Genomic DNA, 23,052 nt, shown 5'->3' on the forward strand with positions numbered 1-23,052 from the left:
GTGTGTTAAATTCTAATGCACGCTGCCAAGAAGGGGGCATTGCCATGGGAATGGAACAGGCAGACCTTGGGCATTCCAAAAATTTATGCGCACAGTTATAGAATACACCTACTCCGAGCCTAACTTAGGCGCCAAAATGTGGTGTAAATGGACACGCCTAGAGTTTGGTGCAGGCATGGCTGCTAGGCGTATTCTATAAACCGCACGATTTACAGAATACACCTAGATGGAAATATCTTCAGTGCTAATTTTTCAAATGCCATATAGAGAATCTAGTCCTAAATGAACACAGTACGTGCTCTTTCCCGACAGTGCACACACGTGTGATGGGTCATGAATGGGCTCCCTCTCAAGGAAGAGTGTACACTAATTTACCCCCTAATTACATAAGTACCGCCATATTGGGAAAAGACCAAGGGTCCATCAAGCCCAGCATCCTGTCTCTGACAGCGGCCAATCCAGGCTTCAAGAACCCGGCAACCCCCCCCCCCCCCCCCCCCCAAAAAAAAAAATTGTAATAACGTTCACTGGACTTTTCCCTCAGGAATCTGTCCAATCCCCCTTTAAATTCTGTCACTACATTCTCCGGCAACGAGTTCCAGAGTTTAACTACACGCTGAGTAAAGAAAAACTTTCTCCTATTTGTTTTAAATCTACCGTATTCTAGCTTCATCTTGTGTCCCCTGGTTTTGTTTGAAAGTGTAAACAAACGCTTCACATCTGTCCGCTCTAATCCGCTCATTATCTTGTAGACTTCTATCATATCACCTATAAAGTTGTGTGCCCAACTTTGCAACTAGTGTGCAAAGTCACACATACAAGTTATAGAATAAGGACAGCTGTGCGTGTAACTTAGGGGTCCTTTTACTAAGGTGCGCTAAGAGGCCTATTTTATACCTATGGGCTTCTTAGCATTTAGTGTGCAGTAATCATTAGCACATGCTAAATCCATTGGGGGGGGTGGGGTGATCATGGGAGGGGCATGGGCGGGTTCTGGGGAACGTGTGACAGTTGTGCGCACAGGTTATAGAAAACCTGCAGTTACGCAGCTAACTGCCTTGGCTAGCATAAGCGCTCTTACTTAAAGTTAGGTGCAAATAGTGTGTGCTCTTAACGACATTTATACTGAATGAAAACAAAACAAAATGAAAACAATAATTATCTGGGTTCCCATCCCTACGTTATACAAACCAAGGGAAATGCCTCCATCTTGATCATGTTGTACAGCTTTCACCTGTATTATCACATTCTCAGTAAATCAGTGTATGCCTTAATTTTAAAAAACCACATTAGTAGGGATGTACAGAGGCTGAATTCTCAGTTCATTTGGTCTTTTCCTGACTTCTTTTTAGGGAGAGGTGGAAGAGGTGGGTTCAGTCTGTTTTGCACATTCATTTTAATAGGACTTTTTCTGCACACACTAAGAGCTCCTTTTACTAAGCTGTGGTAAGTGCCAGTGCACACAAACCACAGCTTAAGAGCACTTACTGTGGGATGCACCAAGGTGTCTGGCGGTAAAAGACCAATGTGCGTACGAAAACCATACGCTAAATATTTTTAAAAATTATTCTCTGAGGGTTTGTGTCAGGGTAGGGGAGAAGGGCATGACAGTGCGAATCAGTTAGCTCAGCAACATTACCACTCACTGATTAGTATGGGATAAGTGCATGAGCCTTTACTACCTACAAAACAGGTGTCAGTAAGGGCTCACAAGCAAATTTTTGATAATGGTTACATGTGTTAATTCTTCACCTAGTGAGCATACGCTACAAATTTAAACTGCACTAACAAACTAAGGGGTCTTTTACTAAGCTGTGGTAAAAGGGGGCTTGTGTTAGTATCAGCGCATGTTTCTGATGCACGCCGAGGCCCCCTTTACCACAGCTGGTAAAAGGCTGTCTTTTTTTTTCTGGAAAAGAAATGGCCATTCGGTAAGTGAACCTCTTGCTGCAAGGCCATTTCTGGGGGAAGCATTTGCCACCACCCATTGAGGTGGTGGTAAGGGCTCCTATGCTAACCCAACGGTAACCGGGGAATGCGCAGCGTCACCCAATTACTGCCAGGTAAGCACAGGCGCTACAAAAATAGAAAATATTTTGTAGTGCCGGAAATGGCACATGCTGGGGGTGGGAACTATCATTGGGCTCCTGTGGATTGGATTGGCACACAGCAAGCCTGTTGCCATTCATCAACCCTTTAGTAAAAGGGCCCCTGAATGTGCAGTACAGTACAATTAAGAAATTTTTGTGACTCTGTCCCATAATTACAAATGATCTGGAAGATGAGAAACACATGGGACGACCACAATAATTCAATGTTGTTTGATAATGAGCTAATTATAAGGAACTGGGAAAGGAATTTGCATGACTAAGGGACTGGGCACCTAAATGGCAGATGAAATTTAACCCAACAGAATATAAATCAAACAGTTTGAAAAAAGGTTTTCAGCTACAGTATATCATAAGGACACTGATAGAAACACTGTCACCCAGTTCATCTGAAGACCAGTTTACCGTTCTCACAATTCTTGTGTTATTGTCGGCTCTGCTGCACTAATGATGAGCACAGGAGAAAAACCAGAGATTTAAGAAAGAAAGTATGCGCTCAAGGGTATCCCTGCTGAATTGTTTAAAAAAAACTTATAAGAGAACGCTATACACAGATTGCAATTTCCTTTTGTTTCCACATCGCGCATTACCATAAGATGACAAGAAAATTACCTGTGTTTTCAATTACTCGACAAAGTCATCTGGTTGCAGGAATTATATGGAAATAAACAACTTCGAGTAGTATACAGTTGGGGGAAAAATCTAAAGGAACAGTTATATCGTCCATTTGTGGATATTTCGAAACAATTAAATAATCAATAAAGTATTGGTCACTTTAAATGTGGACATTGCCAATTCTGCAGAATCACCTTAGAACTCACTGAGTTCATTAGAGCCAATATTCAGTACGCGGGAAGCAGGTAAGCTAACTTCTGCAGTCTGAGTGAAGCCCAGACGTTCAATACTGGGCTGTTTCCTTCCAATAACCAGCATTGAAGGGGGGGGTGGTGGCCACTATAAGCTTAACCAGCTAAGGTGCAGGAGAGCAAATGTGTGAGTGGCGAGCCGCCAGATTGGAACTATTGCTAGGCTAGCACATGCACCCAGTGGTAATTCAGTTTGGAGTGTGCTGAATCCCGCTGTAGAAAATCATTTTCTACCACGGGGTGGGGGGGGGGGCATTCCCAGTAGTTGGCGTATGCTGCATTTTTGGACTGACCCAGTATGGCATTTATAACCCTGGATTGCAGGATGGAAATAAACCAAACTGATAACATAGGGAAAAGAGTTGAAGGGATGGTGAATGGAGAGTAGAGAGAAAGAATAGGAACGGGGGAAAGAAGGAAATAGCAGAAGGGAAGAAGAAAAAGAAGGACAAAAAGATATTACTTTATTTACTGCTAAAGAAAGAAAGAAAGACAGAGTAAAATAGAGAAAAAAAAAAAGAAGAAAGACAAGGACAGAGAATGAGGAAAAAAAAAAGATGCTGAGTCAGAAAATCAAGTCAGAGACGAGTCTTTAATAGAGAAATTCTGTAATATGAACACCAGAAGTTGTGTGGTACATTCACATGTATGTGATTAGAATACCATCACATATGTGTACGTGTGTACGTTTATGCATAAATGGCAAATCTCTGCCTAAGTGTGATTTTGTAACTGCACTGATGAGAACAAGATGAGGGGAAGAGGCTCAGGGGGTCATTTACTTAGGCGCACTGGCATTTTTAGCATGCATTAAAAATAGATGCGCGCTAAATGCTAAAGACGCCCATAGGAATACATCAGCGTCTTTAACATTTAGGCGCGCACTAAAAACGACAGCGTGCCTTAGTAAAAAGAACCCCTTAGATAAGAGAGAGGGACTTACAGGCATAGAGACAGATGTGAAAAAGATGAGGAAATGATGGGGGCTGTGAGAAATATTGCCTCGGATAGGATAATCATGGGTGATCCTAATCTCATCCCCCATCCAGTACTCTGCAATCTGTCTCTTTTTCTCTCTCTTCCAACCCCACTAACCCTAGCAGTCTCTATCAATTCTCAACCACTGTTCCCAGTAGTCTCTTTCTCAATACCTTTCTTCTCCGTCTCACCATGGGAAGGCTTTGAGAGAAAGAATGTCAAAGAGGTGGAAGGAAATTTTATCAATAAGAGTATATCTAGCACGCTCACATTTGAATGCCATGGTAACCTAGAACTTTAGCCAAAAAGCAGTTCCTGCAACATCACAGATCAGAAGACTCAGCAGAGAGACAGTTCAGGGTATCCCAGTAATTCCCAGAAACTTGGACCATCTGCCTCTAACATTTACTAACACTGAGCTGTTGAACTCACTAGTAAGATGCTCTCCCAGGACATCCAACGAATAGGTAGCACTGCACGGCCCTGGATCCGGTAATAATCCCCACTATACAGGTTCCTGCTCATCCCAAAATCGGCTATTTTGATAGTGTAATTTTTTCCCACCAGGCAGTTGCGTGTGGCCAGGTCCCGGTGCACAAAATTGAGTGAAGACAGATACTTCATACCAGAGGCGATCTGAATGGCAATGTATTTCAACTCTGTAAACCTGAGGAGACAAGAAACAGAAAGGCAAATCCTGGGATGGTAACAGAGAGCGGGCAGCATACAATTCTAACAAAGAGGACAACAGCTAGTAGAGATCTGCATCTGTTTGAACCAAACATTTCCCATCTCACTTTTATCCCAGATACTGTTCCCTCTAAGCTGAGTGGGAGTCCTCCACCTGCATTGCTACCGGGGGGGGGGGGGGGGGGGTGATGCTTCAATACTGTGCTTTCACTTGCTAGGGACAGGCAGGTTTCCTGGAGTCCTGCAGAGCTTGCCTATCCTTCACTATTTAAAATGTGATTGTGAAACACAACTCCCCATGGGAGGACAGTAGGTGGAGAACTCCCACTCAGCTTAGAGAGAACAGTGATTCCCAGAACAGGGAAAACCCTCTAAATTTTGACGTGTTTCTCATGTTATTAACAGTGCATACCAGTGGCGTAGCTATGGGAGACCTGGGCCGCCTCAAATTGGATCCAGAGCCCTTGGTTTGTCTTTTCTCCAATGCTGTTCTCTGTGCATTGCCTGCCCTGCTTCCTCTCACATCGTGTGCATGCTTGGTTTTAGTGAAACTGAGCATGCGCAGAGAACAGCGCTGGAGAAAGGCTTCAGCTGGCAGGGGTTGGGGACCCCCACCAGCCAAGGTATGTGGGGTTGGGGCAGGGAGCTGGGCCAAACTGTGCCCCCCCACTTTGGGCAGCTTGCAGTGTTTGTATGCCGAGCTTAGTTTATGGAGCAATTACAGTGAAAACAATATTTTGGGGGCAAAACTGTCCCAGAGAATATTAGGAAAGGTCTATTTCTAACCCTTATATCATCACTTGTGGGCTGTAAGTTGATCCTTAAATGAAAATTGACCCACTGTTTCAAAAGAATAATCAAGCATAGATTAGCCTAGTCGTCTATTGGCAAACTGGCTTTATAAGATTATGGGAGTCTATGACTCCATCCCCTCTCTTCCAATTATTACTTTTGAACCTTTCATCCAATTTCATTCAAATTTATGCCACTGACAGTAGTGTCTAGTAACCCCAGGCTCACATTTTTTATCTGCCATCTTTAATATATATATATATATATATATATATATTACATTTTCTGCAGGGAAACAGACCATTTTAGTGGTTTTGAAATCTGTGAGAGATCAAAGCGCACTGTAATACCATCAAGCATTTTTAAATCTGCCTTATATTTGGTTCAAGTCAATATTCAGCACCCTAGCAACTGGCAAAATTAACCAGGTATCTTTCTCTAGCTAATTCTGTCTAGATATTCAATGGCACCAAAGTGTCACTGAATACACACGGTTGAAGTTAATCAAATAAAGGTACATGGTTAACATTTAGAAAGCCCTCTTGCATGACGAAATCTCTCCAAAAAGAATAGCTGGAAGCAGCTAAACTTGAACCATGCCCCTGTAACACCTCACATGCAGCCTCTCTCTGGTGACAGCTAATTTGTTCCTGGCCAACAATACTTAGATCCTATAGCAGTTACTTTAAAAGCCCTATTTGCAGTTTGCACGTGTAACTACTAGAATATATACTTCTATGTTCAAAAAATGCAGAAAAGCTGATTTTAGAAGGCTGGGATTTACTTGTGCATATCTACAATATGTGCATATGGGAAGAGGTTGTGCTCTGGGGTGTGTTTTTGTTTTGGCCAGGACTAGGCAGAGGCATAATACACACATATATTCTCGATTTCAGAAGGGGATTGCACGCTTATGATCTTGAGATTTTTTTTTATTGGAATCAACACTGAGATTTATACCCTGCTACCATGGACATCTAGGATTTATAAAGATGCTCATTTTGGGCAGCTCTCTCCAGGAAGTATCAGGGGAGGTCATCCCCTTAATCCCCCAGCCCCAAATCAAGTGCTAAATGATTGTGGACAGAGGGGACCTTTTAGTAAGGTGTGCCAAAAAATAGCCTGCGTTGCTGTCAGTGGCGTTCCTAGGGGGGCGGACACCCGGGGCGGCGCCCCCCCCCCCGGGTGCAGCACCCCCCCAACAATGCAGCGCGGACCCCCCCCCCGGGTGCACGCCGCTGGGGGGGGGGGGGTGCCGCAGCACGTGCCTGCTCAGAGTTCCCTGACTTCGCGCGTTCGCTGCAGCTCCCTCTGACCCGGAACAGGAAGTAACCTGTTCCAGAGCAGAGGGAGCTGCAGCGAACGCGCGAAATCAGCGATCTCAGAGTAGGCTCGCACCGCAGCACCCCCCAGCGGCGTGCACCCGGGGTGAACCGCCCCCACCGCCCCCCCCTTGGTACGCCACTGGCTGCTGTAGGCGCATGTATTGGACGCGCACAGGTCCATTTTTCAGTGCGCCTACAAAAAAGGCATTTTTTTTTGCAAAAAATGGACATGCGGCAAAATAAAAATCAGACCACATCCATTTTGGGCCTGAGACCTTACCACCACCCATTGACTTTGCGGTAAGATCTCACGAATTAAGCAGGCGGTAATCGTCAGTGCGTGTACACTGCTGATTACCGCCTGGTTAGCACCACACGGTAGAAAATAGAAATTATTTTCTGCCGCGCGTTTTGGACGTGCATCAAAATTAGAATTACCACCTGGGGCATGAGGTAGCTGAGTAGTAGTTCTAATTTGACGCGCATATGCGCCTATGCGTCTTAGTAAAGGGCCCCCGAGTACCTAATTGGGAAAATATGACATGCAGATTTCTAAAATGTCACGACATGCACATCTAAGTATTGGCTATTTATGTGTTTATTTATTTATTGGAATTTATTAACCGCCTTTATGAAGGGATTCACCTAAGGCAGTGGACAGCAGGTACAGTTTATGTTAAACAGCATAACAATAGTAAAATGACCAAATATATACATAAATATAATAAATGAAGTAAACTTGGAAACAAATTTAAATATAATAATAGGACTAACATGAAACCGTATCAAAAATATACACACTTAATAGCACTGCATAATGACCATTTAACAGAAATATGATAAATGTCAGTATAATACAAACAATGTCATAATAGAGAGCACGAAAGAATATTCAATAACGTAGATATAATACAATGTCAGCACAATACCAATGAAACATCTAATAAGTATACTAATGCTTTTCTACAATACATACTTACCCCTGTATGTTTTGAACTACCAACATGCGGGATTTATGCGGGATGCAAGGAACAGACCTTAAAGAAGCTTCAGACCGCTCAGAACACGGCAGCTAGGCTTATATTTGGAAAAACGCGATATGAAAGCGCAAAACCCCTCCGCGAAAAACTACACTGGCTCCCAATCAAAGAACGCATTGCCTTCAAAATCTGCACTCTGGTTCACAAAATTATCTACGGTGAAGCCCCTGGATACATGACAGACTTGATCGACTTACCAACTAGAAACACATCAGAATCAACACGAACATATCTAAATCTGCACTGCCCAAGCTGCAAAGGCTTCAAATACAAATCAACTTACGCATCCAGTTTTTCCTACATAAGCACAGAACTGTGGAACACATTACCAAAAGCCTTGAAAACGACGCACAACCACCTAAACTTCCGGAAATCACTAAAAACTAACCTATTCAAAAAGGCACACCCTGCCGATCCAACCTAAATGCCTGATCTCTGCGACACAACAAAACTAAAATACGTAATGGACATTAACTCAACTTTTCTGTTGTATGATTCCCTAATTGTGGCTGTGCCACAAGAACTTTATCCTACCACAACATCACTTTGTATTTGTTCTCACCAGAGCCGGCAAATGCCTCTCCAGTACTATGTAAGCCACATTGAGCCTACAAATATGTGGGAAAGTGTGGGATACAAATGTAAAAAATAAATAAATAAAACATTTAGATGTTAACAATTGCAATATGAGTGCTGCCACCACATACAAATCCATTCCTGAATGTATTTTAGGGAAGCCTCTACTTCAGAAGATCCTTTTCTAAAATATTACCGGAATTTGAGATGTCCCAGCCTGGATGTGTTAATTCCAGTTTCTACATTATTTCTAAAATCTACTTTCATGTTTGTTTATGTGGTGGTGGTAAATGGGGGGGGGGGGGGGGGGGGGAGGGTTGAATTTGTAAAACAAAATGTTATCTATATAGGCCCTAAAGACATCTATGGTTTGGGACATTATTAGAAGATAAGTTTGGGTTGAAATATTGAGAGACAAGCAGGCTTGAAGTCTGATGATGATGTGCTGAATAGTACATATAAAAACAAAGAATCTGACCTTAAAGAGACAGATTATATAGATGTATTTGTCATCCTATGGATCACACAAATACACAATTCTGTAGCATTACATTCATTTTTCTAGTTGAAGCTTTATCCATCAGATACTCAGAATTTTGTGTTGCAATTTAATATATTAAACAATTCAAATTGTAGTTTTTCACATTCTCATAAAGTATCTGTTTTTGTCTATGTTTGAATTTTATTATCATTTTGGATATATATGTTTATATTGTTTTGGATGTTCTTATATATATGTTTTTAATTTGTAGACTCCTGATATAGGCTATCTGGCCGAAACACAACGTTGTGTCGAGTCAGTTTGTTTTTTTCAATAAACCTTGCTTCATTTCACCACTCCTGCAGTCCTGTCTTTGGATAGCCTGGTTTTCACTACCACTTCCCTTTTTGTATTTCTCCGTGGGACCTACTGAGTTCTCCACGTATGTGGATTCTCTTTGGACTTTTACAATTAACATCACCATTTGCTCTCATCAGTCCATATTACCTCCAGGCCAACACATACTAGAGATCCATTTTAAGATCAACATGTATTAGGTCCACAGTACAGACTAATTGGTAAGCCAATGTTTTAATGGCATTCACTTAAAGCTTTGAGAAGGACATCGCCTTTCAGTTCTCCAAAGATCTGTCCCGTTTTCCAGATCCCTTTCAATTACCCATGCCAGGAGAAGCTCTAGCTACATACCTGATGGTAGGAACGTAACTAGCCTGCATCACCTCTTCTGCTGCATGGCGAGATAGGAATTGGTTAAGGTCCCCATTCTCCATATACTCTGTGATCATACAAAGAGGATCATCTGTGATGCAGACTGCTAGTAGCCGGATGATATTTGGGTCATTCAATCGAGACATGATTTTAATCTCCTTTAGAAAGTCATTCCTAAAAGATGAAAGAAAGAAAAAGGAAAACTGATTTTCATTTTATGCAGACTCTGTGCTGTTGGGATCCTGTGCTGCTAGCCATTGTATTAGAACTATAACATGACCTTTGTATTATTCATACAGAAACAGGCCTGTGTTTCCATTGAAAATAACCAATCTATGGAGGAAAACAGCACAATATCCAAGTGAAAGCAGAAAATTGGATACATATTTCCAAAGACTGGATGTATTAAAAATGGGTTTGTTTTTTTCATCTCTTGGTTTTCATAATGAATGTTATTTAATAAATAAACATCGAGCCAATACAAAATAAATTCACAATCCCCACCCCTCCCCCAAAGATTTACAAGATAGATATGCCCATACAGTTTTTCCCCACAGATGCCAAAAATCAACAATAGAACAGAAAACTTTGCCTATAGATAAAACACTAGGAGGGTCCTTTTTACTAAGGTGCGCTGAAAAATGACCTGCACTACCGTAGGCGCGTGCTTTGGATGCACGCAGATCCACTTTTCAGTGCGCCTGTAAAAAAAAGGCGGCAAAATGAAAATTGGCACGCGTCCATTTTGGGCCTGAGACCTTACCACCACCCATTCACTTAGCAGTAAGGTCTCATGCGTTAACCAGGCGGTAATCGTCAATGCACGTATAATGCTGATTACCGCCTGGTTAGTGCTGCACGTCAGAAAATAAATATTTTTTTTCTGGCGCATGTAGTGGATGCGCGTAAAAAAATGAAATTACTGCCTGGGCCAAGTGGCAGCCGTGCGGTAGTTCTAACTTGGCATGCATTGGGTGCGCGTTGGCACCTACGTGGCTTAGTAAAAGGGCCCCTGGGTCCCTAGCCTACTCTCTACATTGAGCACCAACTCAATGCTCAAAGGATGACCAGCAACGGCAGAAGGGCCCCAGTCTGTCATATTGTAGAGCAGTTAACTTACTAAGAAAGTAAACAGTCCACAGTCTCTGAAACAGTATATTAAAGTCTACCTATGAAAAGTTATTCCGTTATTATATTTCCTCTGTGTACATCCATATGCTACACAAACTGGCATATTTGAAAATATAAGTGAGATTAAATAAAAAATGTTACCAGCAATAAAGAACGACAACATGGATGTGGAAGATCATAGGTTTGCTTTGTTTTGAGTATACACAGAATGATGGCTGCGCAGGGAAGGGGAAACCCAGACTAACCTAAGTGGCTTCAACTATTTGACCTCATGCCGTCTTCTATTCTCAATCAAACCTCCTTGGACAAGGCTCAGGCTGGGAGGTGGTTAAAAGCCCTAGAGCACAATGCATCAGGGAGGCCCTGAGGGCAGAGGTCTCCAGGAGAAGCCCAGAGCAAGGATGCTCCCAAGGAGTTCTGGTTTGGCTGCAGTATCTGAGGGGAGTTCCAGGGAAGAGGAGTGGTCCAAGCTCAGACCCTTGCATTCCTGTGTGATAAGAAGTCTTAAGTATATGATTCCAGGGTTGTATGAAGACTGCCAGAGTAGGCTAATCATCATCCTTTGGCTATCGGAAATGTGGTTATGATAAAGTTATTGTATTTTGAAGAGTGTACCCAAGCCAGAGGCAGGCTACTGGAACTGGGACTGTGTTTGAGAGAGACTTTATTGGAAGTACCAATCCTGTGAGGAACCAGGTCTGATTATTCTCTTTGTATGTATATAAATAAAAGTATTTTCACTTTCTACCTGCAACCTGTGCATGTGTGTGCCACTTTTGTGTGAGGTCCTTCAGTCAGTCGCAAGCCACGCTATCACAGTCATATAGAAGTTAATTCTATAATGTGGCTAGTGAGCCTATTCTATAAGGACACTTAGAGGAGTATTTTCAAACCACTTACTGGTCGATGCACAAAGATCACCTTTACATATGACAGTCACAGGTGAACTTACTGATTCGCAAACAGTGACTAATGCACAAAGGGGATGGTATGGAAATGAGATGCACGGAAATTCTGCAAGGGAAAAGAAGGATATGGTCAGAAGTAGAGACAATAGTAATTTCCCATGTGCCCCCTGTAGCTGCAGGCGTGCATTTATTTATTTATTGCATTTGTATCCCACATTTTCCCACCTATTTGCAGGCTCAATGTGGCTTACAGAGTACTGTTATGGCTTTGTCGTTCCAGGATGTCAGATACAGTTAGTGATGTAAAACTATTAAATGAGGGAAAGAAGAAAAGATTTAGGCGGATAGGTATAGAAAGTAGACTTTCATAACTGGGTGTGTTAGCGAGGTGATTTAATAAGGTTAAGGGTTTTCTTTGTAGGCCTTGTTGAAGAGATGTGTCTTCAGAGATTTACGAAAGTTGGTTATGTCGTCAATAGTTTTCAAGGTAATGGGTAATGCATTCCACAACTGCGTGCTCATGTTGCATGCATCAGCTTGTATTTTAATCCTTTACAGCTGGGGAAGTGTAGATTTAGACATTTGCGGGATGATCTTTTGGCATTTCTAGGAGGCAGGTCCACGAGGTTTAGCAGGTAGGTTGGGGCGTCTGCGTGGATGATTTTGTGTACAATCGTGCAGATCTTGAACGCGATGCGTTCCTTCAGTGGGAGCCAGTGAAGTTTCTCTCTTAGGGGTTTGGCACTTTCATATTTAGTTTTTCCGAATATGAGTCTGGCAGCAGTATTTTGGGCTGTTTGGAGTTTTTTGATACTCTGTTCTTTACATCCAGCGTACAGTGCGTTGCAGTAGTCCAGATGACTCAGTACCATTGACTGTACCAGGGTACGGAAGATGTATCTCGGGAAGAAAGGTTTTACTCGAGTTTCCACATGGAGTGGAACATCTTTTTCGTCGTATTCTTCACGTGGGCCTCGAGTGTGAGGTTTCGATCGATGGTAACTCAGAGAATTTTCAGATTTTGTGAGATGGGAAGAGAACAGTATGGTGTGGTTATGGTGGTGAAGGTGTTTGTATTATGTTGTGAGGTGAGTACAAGACATTGTGTTTTTTTCTGCGTTAAGTTTTAGCTGGAATGCGTCCGCCCAGGAGTGCATGATTGGAGGCTTTGGTTGATCTCGTTGGCGATTTCATTTAGATCGTGTTTTAAACGGGATAGTGAATGATACATACCTGTAGCAGGTGTTCTCCGAGGACAGCAGGCTGATTGTTCTCACGACTGGGTGACATCCGCGGCAGCCCCCACCAACCGGAAGAAGCTTCGCGGGCGGTCCGCACGCAGGGCACGCCCACCGCGCATGCGCGGCCGTCTTCCTGCCCGTGCGCGACCGTTCCCGCCAGTTGAATGACAAGCAAAAGATGAAATGCAACTCCAAAGGGGAGGAGGGAGGGTAGGTGAGAACAATCAGCCTGCTGTCCTCGGAGAACACCTGCTACAGGTATGTATCATTCACTTTCTCCGAGGACAAGCAGGCTGCTTGTTCTCACGACTGGGGTATCCCTAGCTCACAGGCTCACTCAAAACAAGAACCCAGGTCAATGGAACCTCGCAACGGCGAGGGCATAACAGAAATTGACCTACGAAGAACAACTAACTGAGAGTGCAACCTGACCAGAATAAATTCGGGTCCTGGAGGGTGGAGTTGGATTTAAACCCCAAACAGATTCTGCAGCACCGACTGCCCGAACCGACTGTCGCGTTGGGTATCCTGCTGGAGGCAGTAATGTGATGTGAATGTGTGGACAGATGACCACGTCGCAGCCTTGCAGATCTCTTCAATAGTGGCTGACTTCAAGTGGGCCACTGACGCTGCCATGGCTCTAACACTATGAGCCGTGACATGACCCTCAAGAGCCAGCCCAGCCTGGGCGTAAGTGAAGGAAATGCAATCTGCTAGCCAATTGGAGATGGTGCGTTTCCCGACAGCGACCCCTAGCCTGTTAGGGTCGAAAGAAACAAACAATTGGGCGGACTGTCTGTGGGGCTGTGTCCGCTCCAAGTAGAAGGCCAATGCTCTCTTGCAGTCCAATGTGTGCAACTGACGTTCAGCAGGGCGGGTATGCGGCCTGGGAAGAATGTTGGCAAGACAATTGACTGGTTAAGATGAAACTCCGACACCACCTTCGGCAGGAACTTTGGGTGGGTACGGAGCACTACTCTGTTGTGATGAAATTTGGTATATGGAGCATGAGCTACCAGGGCTTGAAGCTCACTGACCCTACGAGCTGAAGTAACTGCCACCAAGAAAATGACCTTCCAGGTCAAGTACTTCAGATGGCAGGTATTCAGTGGCTCAAAAGGAGGTTTCATCAGCTGGGTGAGGACGACGTTGAGATCCCATGACACTGTAGGAGGCTTGATAGGGGGCTTTGACAAAAGCAAGCCTCTCATGAATCGGACGACTAAAGGCTCTCCAGAGATGGCTTTACCTTCCACACGATAATGGTAAGCACTAATCGCACTAAGGTGATTCCTTACTGAGTTGGTCTTGAGGCCAGACTCTGATAAGTGCAGAAGGTATTCAAGCAGGTTCTGTGCAGGGCAAGAACGAGGTTCTAGGGCCTTGCTCTCACACCAACCGACAAACCTCCTCCACTTGAAAAAGTAACTCTTTAGTGGAATCCTTCCTAGAGGCAAGCAAGACACGGGAGACACCCTCAGACAGACCCAACGCAGTGAAGTCTACGCCCTCAACATCCAGGCCGTGAGAGCCAGGGACTGAAGGTTGGGGTGCAGCAACGCTCCGTCGTTCTGCGAGATGAGAGTCGGAAAACACTCCAATCTCCACGGTTCTTCTGAGGACAACTCCAGAAGAAGAGGGAACCAGATCTGACGGGGCCAAAAGGGCGCTATCAGAATCATGGTGCCGTGGTCTTGCTTGAGCTTCAGTAAGGTCTTCCTCACCAAAGGTATGGGAGGATAAGCATACAGGAGGCCGGTCCCCCAATGGAGGAGAAAGGCATCCGACGCTAGCCTGCCGTGTGCCTGTAGTCTGGAACAGAACAGAGGCAGCTTGTGGTTGGTCTGAGAGGCGAAAAGGTCCACCGAGGGGGTGCCCCACTCTCGGAAGATCTTGCGTACCACTCTGGAATGAAGCGACCACTCGTGCGGTTGCATGACTCTGCTCAGTCTGTCGGCCAGACTGTTGTTTACACCTGCCAGGTATGTGGCTTGGAGGAGCATGCCGAACTGGCAAGCCCAACGCCACATCCCGACGGCTTCCTGACACAAGGGGCGAGATCCGGTGCCCCCCTGCTTGTTGGTGTAATACATTGCAACCTGATTGTCTGTCCGAATTTGGATAATTTGGTAGGACAGCCGATCTCTGAAAGCCTTCAGTGCGTTCCAGATCGCTCGGAGCTCCAGGAGGTTGATCTGCAGATCCTTTTCCTGGAGGGACCACAGACCCTGGGTGTGAAGCCCATCGACATGAGCTCCCCACCCCAGGCGAGATGCATCCGTCGTCAGCACTTTCTTGGGCTGCGGAATTTGGAATGGACGTCCCAGGGTCAAATTGGTCCGGATGGTCCACCAGAGCAGTGAAGTGCGGCAGCTGGTGGAGAGGCGGATGACATCTTCTAGATTCCCGGTGGCCTGAAACCACTGGGAAGCTAGGGTCCATTGAGCAGATCTCATGTGAAGACGAGCCATGGGAGTCACATGAACTGTGGAGGCCATATGACCCAGAAGTCTCAACATCTGCCGAGCTGTGACCTGCTGAGACGCTCTGCTCTGCAAAGCCAGGGACAGGAGGTTGTTGGCCCTCGCTTCGGGAAGGAAGGCCCGAGCCGTCTGGGTATTCAGCAGAGCTCCTATGAATTCCAGAGACTGTGTTGGCTGGAGATGGGACTTTGGGTAATTTATCACAAACCCCAGCAGCTCCAGAAGTTGAATAGTGCACTGCATAGACCGGAGGGCTCCTGCCTCCGAGGTGCTCTTGACCAGCCAATCGTCGAGATATGGGAACACGTGCACTCCCAGCTTGCGTAGATACGCCGCTACCACCACGAGGCACTTTGTAAACACTCGTGGAGCAGAGGCGAGCCCAAAGGGCAGCACACAATACTGAAAGTGCCGTGCGCCCAGGCGGAATCTGAGATACTGTCTGTGAGCTGGCAGTATCGGGATGTGAGTGTATGCGTCCTTTAAATCCAGGGAACATAGCCAATCGTTTTTCTGAATCATTGGCAGAAGGGTGCCCAAGGAAAGCATCTTGAACTTTTCTTTGACCAGGAATTTGTTCAGTCCTCTCAGGTCTAGGATGGGACGCATCCCCCCTGTTTTCTTTTCCACAAGGAAGTACCAGGAATAGAATCCCTGCCCTTCTTGCCCGGGTGGTACGGGCTCGACCGCATTGGCGCTGAGAATGGCGGAGAGTTCCTCTGCAAGTACCTGCTTGTGATGGGAGCTGAAGGATTGAGCTCCCGGAGGACAATTTGGTGGCAGGGAGGCCAAATTCAGGGCGTATCCGCACCGCACTATTTGGAGAACCCACTGGTCGGAGGTTATGAGAGGCCACCTTTGGTGAAAAAATTTTAACCTCCCTCCGACCGGCAGATCGTCCGGTACGGACACTTTGAGGGCGGCTATGTTCCCGTGGATCCAGTCAAAAGCCCGTCCCCGGCTTTTGCTGTGGAGGCGCAGGGGGCTGCTTAGGCGCACGCTGTTGACGAGAACGAGCGCGCTGGGGCTGTCCCTGTGCCTGACGAGGCCTTCGGGCCGGCTGGGTGTACCTACGCTTTGCAAAAGAATAGGGCACAGCCTGCCGGGCCTGGGAAAAACGTCCACCTGCTGAGGTGGATGCTGAAGGCGCCCGGTGGGAGAGCTTGTCGAGGGCGGTTTCCCGCTGATGCAGTTGGTCCACCAGCTGCTCAACCTTCTCACCAAAAATATTATCCCCCCGGCAAGGGACGTCGGCCAGTCTCTGCTGGGTGCGGTTGTCCAGGTCAGAGGCACGCAGCCATGAGAGCCTGCGCATCACTATACCTTGGGCCGCAGCACGAGATGCCACGTCACAGGTGTCGTAGATACCCCTGGACAGGAATTTTCTGCACGCCTTCAGCTGCCTGACCACCTCCTGATAAGGCCTGGACTGCTCCGGCGGGAGCTTATCGACCAGGTCCGCCAGTTGCTTCACATTGTTCCGCATGTGGATGCTCGTATAGAGCTGGTACGACTGGATGCGGGTCACGAGCATGGAGGATTGGTAGGCCTTCCTCCCAAACGAGTCCAGATTGCGAGACTCCCGCCCCAGGGGCGCCGAGGCGGTATCTCTCGAACTCCGTGCCCTCTTGAGAGCAGAATCCACGACCGCCGAGTCATGGGGCAATTGGGGCCGCATTAACTCTGGGTCCGAGTGGATTCTGTACTGGGACTCTGCTTTCTTGGGAATGATGGGATTAGATAGTGGTCTCATCCAGTTCCGAAGCAGTGTCTCTTTGAGGACATTGTGCAACGGCACCGTGGAGGACTCTCTAGGTGGTGATGGATAGTCGAGGACCTCGAGCATCTCAGCCCTCGGCTCATCCACAGAGACCACGGGGAAGGGAATGCAAATAGACATATCACTTACAAAGGAGGCAAAGGAGAGGCTCTCAGGAGGCGAGAGCTTCCTCTCTGGTGAAGGCGTGGGGTCCGAGGGAAGACCCGCAGACTCCTCTGAGGAGAAATATCTGGGGTCTTCCTCTTCCCCCCACGAGGCCTCTTCCTCGGTATCGGACATAAGCTCATGTAGCTGAGTCCTTAACCGGGCCCGGCTCGACGTCGAGGCACCGAGGCCTCGGTGTCGTCGAGCGGTGGACTCCCGCGCTGGCAGGGACGAAGCTCCCTCCATCGACGGGGACTCCACCGGCGCCGCAAGCGGCGGCGGTGTCGACGGCCTCGGCACCGGGCTAGAGCTCGCCGGCGCCACAGTCAACGGTGCCGAGGGTGCAAGCACCCCCGGCGCCGGCACAGCCTGGCGCATCAGCCCTTCCAGGATCCCCGGAAGGATGGCTCGGAGGCACTTGTCCAGGCCCGCTGCCGGGAAAGGCGGGGGGGCCAGTAGAGGTGTCGGTGCCGGAAGCTGCTCGGGTCCAGGAGACTGCACCGAAGTGCTGGGACCCTGACGCGTCGGTACCTCCACTACCGAAGGGGATCTCTCCTCTCGACGCGGACGCTTCGGCGTCGACTCCTCGCCGGTACCGAGCGCCGGGTGCATCGAAGGCGACCGATGACGGTGCTTCTTGGATTTCTTGCGGTGCCCGTCATCGGTGCCAGATGGAATGGAGGAGGAGGAGGAGGTCGATCCCCCTCGGTCTCGAGGAACCGGGTCAGACAGGGTTCGGTCCCGAGGGCCATGGGCCGAGGGAGTGACCAGGGCCGATTGCCCACGCGGCCTCTCACCCCTACCCTCACCGGAGGACCGGCGGCCCGACGGGACCTGTGCCGATTTCTCGGGCCTCGATACCGGTACCGAAGAACCGGCCGTCGATACCGATGCCGTCGAGGTCGACGTCGAGGGGCCGGCACAAGTTCCAAAAAGACGGTCCCGCAGATCTTGCCTCGCAACCTGAGTCCGTTTCCGGAGACCAAGACACAAAGAACACGACTTGATATTGTGCTCCGGCCCGAGGCACTGGAGGCACCAAGCGTGGGTGTCGGTCTGCGAGATCGGCCGGCCGCACCGACCACACTTCTTAAATCCACTCGGGACCTTCGAGGACATCGACGGAAAAATCGCGTCGGCGAAGTTAAAGTTGTCGATGGTGGCGGTAAATCACACCTCGAAAAATAATCGACCGCACGGCCACAAGGCCGCAACGCGACGCCCTCGCTAGAAAACGAGGGAAAATAAAGCGCGTGCTCTCTTTTTTTTTTTTTTAGGAAAAAGAAAACTGGAGCGCGCGGCAACAGAAACAAAAGAAAAAATTAAACAAATTCGCGAAGAACACGACGGTTTTCCGGGGCTGACTAAGAGAGAGCGGCAGTCGCATGACTCTCTCCAGGCGCGGAAAAGAAAGGACTGGCGGGAACGGTCGCGCACGGGCGGGAAGACGGCCGCGCATGCGCGGTGGGCGTGCCCTGCGTGCGGACCGCCCGCGAAGCTTCTTCCGGTTGGTGGGGGCTGCCGCGGACGTCACCCAGTCGTGAGAACAAGCAGCCTGCTTGTCCTCGGAGAAATAAATCGTGACATCGTCTGCATATATGTAAGGGTTTTGATTGGCTAGTAATTTGGCTAAAGGTATCATCATTAGGTTAAAGAGGGTTGGTGAGAGGGGGGATCCTTGGGGGACTCCACATTCAGGTGTCCATGGGGCTGATATTTCCGTGTTCGTTGTTACTTGGTATGATCTTGTGGTTAGGAATCCTCTGAACCATTTGAGAACTGTACCTCCTATTCCAAAGCATTCTAGTATATGTAATAGTATTCCATGATTGACCATGTCGAAGGCACTGGACATGTCGAATTGTGGGATCCTTGCGATGGACAAAGGGAACCAGGAGAAATAAAGGTCAGCAGAGCACCAGGAGGGGAGGGATCCCTGTACCAGGGTGGGGGCTGATTGGGAAGCAGAGGCTGAAGGGAAAAGGGAACTGGACAGGGGGGTCAGCCCTGGAGTTGCCAGCATAGATGAGGAGGGGCCCTCTGAAACTCCTGACCTGCTGGAAAATCTAACATGTTAAAGGTAGGTGCTCTTTTCTGTGCATCGCACGGAATACTCATTTTAATACTAATGAGCTTGTTGTAATACATTTGCATAGGGTTATCAGTAGCTGCTACGGCGAACGGTAAAAGGGACATAGAACCCCTTTTGCTTTAGACGCTAAATAACATTTGCTTTAGACTGGCTACAACCGGTCTAAAGCAAACATTGCAAGCCCGGTAAGCTTTGTGCATCGGCCCCTTAGACTTACAAAGTTACATAGTGGTTCAAATGGAAAGCACACATCACAGCGCCTTCTTCCTTATGGCTCCACAATTGTGGAATTCTATGTCCCTTGTCATTACGTGGTGAACTCAATATTAAGACATTCAAGGTGATTTTGAAAGCATGGTTATTCAGGCAGGCATCTCTAGTGAATAAGGCAATTCGATTTGGACACTGGTGCCTTGAGGAAGAGGATGCAGGCTTAGCAGTTTGCTATATTCTACTGTGCTCTTGAATGAATGGTTTGCTTTCCTATTGTATCAACAGATCAGGAGCCTATAACCAAATAGTTATTAAATTTGCTTTCCTATTGGACACTGCAGTTCTTTTCTTGCTTTTAATTTTTGAATTTGTAAACCACTTTGATCTGCATGTCAGTTTAGGTGGTATATCAAGCCATGAATAAATAAATAAATAGTAACCTTTGGAACTTTGTGAGTCTAAGTGCTTTGAAAATTAGCCCCTTAGGCATTCAAGTGTCCTTATAGAATACTAGTGTAAACCCAGAATCAGCATGCCAAAATGTAGACGAGAACGTTTACGACAGGTCCATGGCTCGCATAAATGTTCACACCTAAATGAGACAGGAACACATACAATAATCTGTAAGCTGTCCATGTAAACATCAGTTACCTATGCCCCCGTGAATGCCACCCTTGTGAATTCCACCTTTAACAATTATACACTATGTCATTTGAATGTATAATTATAGAATAGCGATTAGACACAATGGTGGCATTTATACAGGTTAAATGCACAAAATGCAGGTAAATTTAAGTGGCCTGTTATAGAATGAGGGGGATAATGGAATAGGACGAGAATGAATATCTATTGTAATCCACTGATGAGCCAGAATATCAATTGGAAATAAATTAACTGAAAACAAACACTGGCTCAACCTGATTGCCAGGCACCTCATTGAGCAGTATACCAGGTTGGTGAGTATCCTTGCTTGTTTGCCATGTGTTACGCCAGGTTGAATCGCAGCCTCTCTGCCATGTACCAAGTTAGGTAGGTACTCCATTCTCTCTTCCACACTTCAGATCAGGCCTGTCTGCCAGTATCATGTCAAGCAGTATCTCAGCATGCCAGGCAGCATCTCTGCTTACGAACTATGCACCGCTTCGAGTGGTGCTCTAGCCTTTCTGATACAAGCCATGGCAGAGAGTTTGTCCACTGCTTGTAAATGGGATGAAATTTGGGGCACAGACCTGGCAGTTTTGTTGGCATCAGCTCGCAGCATTTTCACAGCCACCAAGGCAGGTTGATTGATACCGATGTCTAGTACAAAGTTATTGCCCAGAAACTCTTCTATCCCTTCCACTTCACAAAGGTGAACCTAGAGAGGGATCAAGGCAGTCTTTTTAGTGCACAGTGCTCAATGAAAGATGGACAAAATTAGCGTTATGCAAAAATCTTCTTACAATAGATTGACAGTTATGGGGTTGATAATCAGCCCAAATCAATCAGTGTTTTATTTTTTTTTTTAAACACCAGCCACCACAGGTAAAAAATAGACCAAATATTCAGCACTGGCATCTGAATAAGGCAGGCACTGAATATTCCGGAATCAGTGTTGAATGGCAATTCCATACAGTTAGCAGTGATATTGAAAGTGCTAAACAGATAGCTCTGTGTGTGTGTGTGTGGGGGGGGGGTGTCTTTTACAAAGGTGCAGTAGCATTTTTAGCATGCGCTAATGATGATTATTGCGCAATACATGCTAGAGATGCCCATAGGAATATATGGGTGTCTCTAGCTTTTAGCGCACGCTCATTTTTAGTGCGGGTTAAAAACGCTGGTGTGCGTTTGTTAAAGGTCCACTAAGTGCATAAAGTTAGGACAGCATTTTTGCTGTCTTAACTTTATGTGGATAGCTATCCAGTTAGCAGTAAAATGATACATTTGCCATATATTTTAATGTTGTTTTTATTTTGAACCTGGAGGCGGAGTTGGTACATTTTTACCGACTCCAACTCTACCCAAAATTGCTTCCGACTCCACAGCTCTGGTGCTGAGGCGGTCAGTGACACTATCCCCCGGATTCTATATAGTGTACTTAGATTTAGCCGCTGAAATCAGCACGGACTCTATAACACCATGCGTAACTTAATTGTCTTAGCAAGCTAATGAGCGCTGATATCAGCACTTAAGCAATAATGAGCACTAATTGGCACTGATTAGAATTTAGGTGCACAACTTGCTAAGCGTATTCTGCAATGATGTGCGCCAAACTTCTAACGTGCGAAGGCAAAAAGTGGTGTGGTTATAGTCGGGTTATCAATAGAAATCAAACAAAATAAAACATGGAAAAGAAAATAAGATGATACCTTTTTTATTGGACATAACTTAATACATTTCTTGATTAGCTTTCGAAGGTTGCCCTTCTTCGTCAGATCGGAAATAAGCAAATGTGCTAGCTGACAGTGTATATACGTGATAACATTCAAGCATTACTATGATAGTCTGACAGGGTGGGAGGATGGGGGTGGGTCGGAGGTATGCATGGGGACATCAAAGCATATCATTGATATTCTAACAGGATGGGTGTGGATAGGTGAGGGGTGGGGTGATCAACAGAGACATACAGCTTTATAGTTTATAATGGGCTAGGAACCCTGTCAGACTGTCATAGTAATGCTTGAATGTTTTCACTTATATACACTGTCAGCTAGCACATTTGCTTATTTCCGATCTGACGAAGAAGGGCAACCTTCGAAAGCTAATCAAGAAATGTATTAAGTTATGTCCAATAAAAAAGGTATCATCTTATTTTCTTTTCCATGTTTTATTTTGTTTGATTTCTATTGATAACCTTAAGAGTGGACTAACACGGCTACCACACTCCTCTAGTTATAGTCGGGGAAATGGGTATTTCTTGGGCATTCTGAAATTTAGGCACCTAGTTATAGAATATGGCCCAGTGTGTCCAAATCTGTGTGCCGGGATTTATACCATGTTTTAGTTGGTGTAAATGGATGCGCGCAGATTTAGGCGCTGAAATATCAATTAAGCGTATTAAGCAATTATAGAATGTGCTTAGTCGGCATTGATTTCAGCACTGATTTTTTAGGCACCATATATAGAATCTCCTCCTATGCGATTAATGCTGCAGAATAACATGTTTGCCAGCACTTACCAACTTAACAGCACCTGCTAAGATATTTCCTTTGGTATCGTCATTCCTATTAATTTTACTTTGGAGGGCAAGATTTGCAGCAAAAGTCTCAGGGGCCCTTTTACTAAAGCTTAGTGCCCGTTAATGGACATTAGCGTGTGCTAAGTGTCACATTGCTCACAGGTACAGAATAGGACACCCAGAATTTAGGGTCTGCTAATGTCCGTTAGCACGCAATGAGCTTTAGTAAAAGGACTCCTTAGTAACTTAGAAGAATGCTGAACAGAATGGATAAATATCATATCTCACTATTGTTTTGGCCATATGACTCTCTTTATA

At 46.1% G+C, this 23,052-nt stretch overlaps 1 protein-coding gene across 2 annotated transcripts in view; it reads right to left on the bottom strand.

Annotated features, from left to right (window-relative positions):
• DDR2 (discoidin domain receptor tyrosine kinase 2) overlaps window positions 1–23,052 on the bottom strand; it is a 169,114-nt gene that overhangs the window by 13,769 nt on the left and 132,293 nt on the right. For both annotated transcript variants that reach the window (XM_030206964.1, XM_030206965.1), the window contains exons 13-15: window positions 20,807–20,934; window positions 9,565–9,759; window positions 4,385–4,619 (exon numbers count right to left, since the gene is read on the bottom strand). In XM_030206964.1, coding sequence (XP_030062824.1) covers window positions 4,385–4,619; window positions 9,565–9,759; window positions 20,807–20,934 — 558 coding nt within the window. The remainder of the gene's footprint in view (window positions 1–4,384; window positions 4,620–9,564; window positions 9,760–20,806; window positions 20,935–23,052) is intronic.

This window comes from Microcaecilia unicolor, chromosome 6 (assembly GCF_901765095.1).
Source record: "Microcaecilia unicolor chromosome 6, aMicUni1.1, whole genome shotgun sequence".
In the NCBI taxonomy this organism is placed as follows: domain Eukaryota; kingdom Metazoa; phylum Chordata; class Amphibia; order Gymnophiona; family Siphonopidae; genus Microcaecilia; species Microcaecilia unicolor.